The sequence below is a fragment of the Polistes canadensis genome, unplaced genomic scaffold (assembly GCF_001313835.1).
Source record: "Polistes canadensis isolate GaletaPanama2010 unplaced genomic scaffold, ASM131383v1 scaffold_0, whole genome shotgun sequence".
NCBI lineage: Eukaryota > Metazoa > Arthropoda > Insecta > Hymenoptera > Vespidae > Polistes > Polistes canadensis.
Genome location: NW_014569547.1, coordinates 2,446,661 through 2,449,816, shown reverse-complemented (window position 1 = coordinate 2,449,816; position 3,156 = coordinate 2,446,661). Strand labels below are relative to the sequence as shown.

The 3,156-nt window shown below is 26.3% G+C and overlaps 1 protein-coding gene across 1 annotated transcript in view; it reads left to right on the top strand.

The window, feature by feature from the left end:
• Nucleotides 1-2,603, top strand: part of LOC106786212 (zinc finger protein 2 homolog) — a 36,053-nt gene extending 33,450 nt beyond the window's left edge. The window contains exon 7 of the mRNA XM_014747792.1: nt 2,552-2,603. Coding sequence (XP_014603278.1) covers nt 2,552-2,603 — 52 coding nt within the window. The remainder of the gene's footprint in view (nt 1-2,551) is intronic.
• Nucleotides 2,604-3,156: the final 553 nt, after the last annotated feature.

Sequence of the window (3,156 nt, the reverse complement as noted above, 5' to 3'; positions counted from 1 at the left end):
AAGAAATTTATGCGAAAAGTTTCACATATTGAAATTCGATGTGTAAGAAAAAAAAAAAAATCATAGCGGCTAGAGGACCAAAGATAGAATAAAAATGGACCCGGCTGATTGGTATAATCTTCGGGTTTTTATAAATTCAATAATAGACAAAGGAAAATGTATAAAAAAAAAAAAAAAAGAAAAAAGAAATTGACGATAAGAAGAAATTAGCAAAATTTTAAAAACCCGAAACAAAAATCAAAGCCTTAGGTCCTTCTTAAGCGCTAATATAATTTAATTAGTTTATTAATTAAGAATAATTATTTACTCGTGCGCGTATATGTGTGTGTAGTGCATGCTTGGTGTATGAACGAATTTATGATAATAGTTTTATTTATATACGACATATCATCATCGTTGCTTCGAAATTTCTTCTTTTCTTTTCTTCAAAAGTTCATTATTATTTGTTTGTTTGTTTGTTTTCTTTTTTTTAATTTTGTTTTAACGACAATTCGATACGCGAATTCGATAATACGCTGTCAACGTTAGTTAGTTGCGAATAATTGTATAGTTTAATTTGTAAGATGATATTATTATATAAGAAAAAAAAAATCAAACCAATAGATAATTAAGTATACCTATCGTTCTATCGAATCTAGAATATGCGAATGCATGCACGCGTATGTATGTTAAGAGAATGAAAAAAGTATGGGGTAAAAAGAAAAATTAAGAGATGAAAAAGAGAGAGAAAAAGATAATAGATGGTAGATAAGAGTAAATTTAGCGATTATGCGAGGAGGAAGAATAAGTGCAAGTACGAATGATTAAATTTGCATTAGTTGATAAACCAAAAATATGTTTATTATTGCTATCAAAGAAGATATTGATTGAATAAAATGTTTTTCTTATAACGTTTCTCCTATTTTTATTATACTTATACCTATTACTCATTTTTATTATTATCATAATGGATTGAGTAAACTGTGCTTGAGTGACTTAAGCTATTATAAAATACGTAATATTTATCAAAATAATACAAACTACAAACTAATCGAAATTGATGAGATCATAAAAAAAATTAGAACAAGATTGTTGGATTTGAAAATACGAAATAAAATTTGTTTTACTTTTGCGTTGAAATATAAACGAAATTTTTTAACTGATCTCAATACATAATACGTATATATTTGAAATGATTTTTTTAAATCTTCAAATTAACATGCAAAAGAAAGTAGTATACTTTCACAATTTTTTTTGCCTTTTTTTTTCTTTGTTTTTTTTTTTTTCTTTATACAATGCATTAAAGACGTATATAACAGTTTATTTCGAAGATTGTATATTTTATTTAAGAACACATGTAATCTCTTCCCAGTAGCGGTTCGTATTCGAGATTTTGATAACCATAAACGGCGATTGGTGCAATTGATCCCAAATTGGGGCTGATTGTAAAAAGAAGAATGCAATATAAATGGGTAAATGGGACGCAAACCAGACGCATTTAAGAAACGGTAAATGCCGTATGGAATTTCTAATTTGGTAAGTAAGTATATATGTTACGGTCAATGTACAGAATCCGGTCATTCTATAAAATGTCCACTAAGATTAGGTAATGTATATTTTTAAGCACATTTTTCATACATTGAATAATTATCTCTCTTCGTGTGAAATAGTTAAAAAATATATCTTTACTTGAAGTTTATTTATTAAAACTAATCGTTCTTCGAATAAAATAATAGAAATAAATTAGATAAAATGTTAAACATCTTTTTTTTGCATTTAGTTACAAGAAAATTTATTTTATTTTCGTTTCGTATGATAATAATGTTACTTCTAAAGCGGAAGTTACTTTAGAGATTCTTTGAAAGCGTGGGATTCGCAGGTGCAAGAAGAGAGAGGAACTCTAACCCGAAAAGTTCGAACAATTTATCTTCACTTTGGAAACACACGTGCGTGAGAAACGCTACCCCCTTACTTGGAAGAGGATTAATACTCTAAAGTACCATAGTTAACGTCTTCGTTTTAGATCGTGTTAACGTGTTTAACGGTTAAAATCCACCTGCACTTGTAGTTCTATAGATTGGTAATAGAAAAGAGTAAAGTAATTCTACTGGTTTTTAACACGTGCGTATTACCATCAAATAATTTACATTGAAATATAATGTAATTTAGAATTAAACATTTTTTATAATATTATCTCACAAGAGAAATACTATTCAAGAAAATGATCCTAAAAATAAGAATAAATTCTACTGGTAAATAATTGTAATTATGCAAAATCATTATTAACATAACTTTGATCATTATGTTTCAACCCTATCGAAAATTTACGAAGTTTATAAGAGGAACGAATTAAAAATATTGCAGTAATTTTCAAAAAAATATTAATACTGAATATTTAAAATTAAAAAAACCAATTTAATTTGTAATATCTTAATCATTTATATAAACTTATAGTCAATAAGGGTATTCTATAAGATATTAAATGATATTATAAATATAAAAATTCACGGGAGTTTGTTTTCATATATTGTATTATATTTTTTTGTGTTATTTGGGTATTTGAATTTTTCAGCAAGCCATCTAACATAAATAAATACTATACCGGAATACAAAGGGATCCGTAGTAGGATCGTTTTAAATGATACGTTTAATTACATGCAGGCTCTTGCAGGTGCACCCTTAGATCGTTCCAACATACTCTGATGTATAGTGTATATGTATATGTATATTTCTAGCCGAGTTGAATGCTCTTAACTTTCTTGTAACTATTTAAATTAGATAGGCTCAATGATGTATGAGAACACTCAATTGTACACAAGGTATGATACAATAAATTAATAAACATTAAGAATTTTTCAAAACATCTGCATGAAAAAAAAAAAGAAATACATAAATATTTATATATTTAATTAGACGTTTAAACGAATTAATATTATCCTCTCATAACGTAATAGAAACAAGAAAAATAAATGTATTTCGTTAAACACATCACATATTTACAAGACGGTAAGTGATGTAGTGATTTAAATCACTGATACATATAACTATAATCGAAATACTATTTATTGCACTACTGTGTAATAATAGTTCTATCATTTATTTTCTTTTACACTGTAAAATAAAATAATACTTAATAATCTTTACAGTAATAATCTTTCATCGTATTTTTTTCTAAAT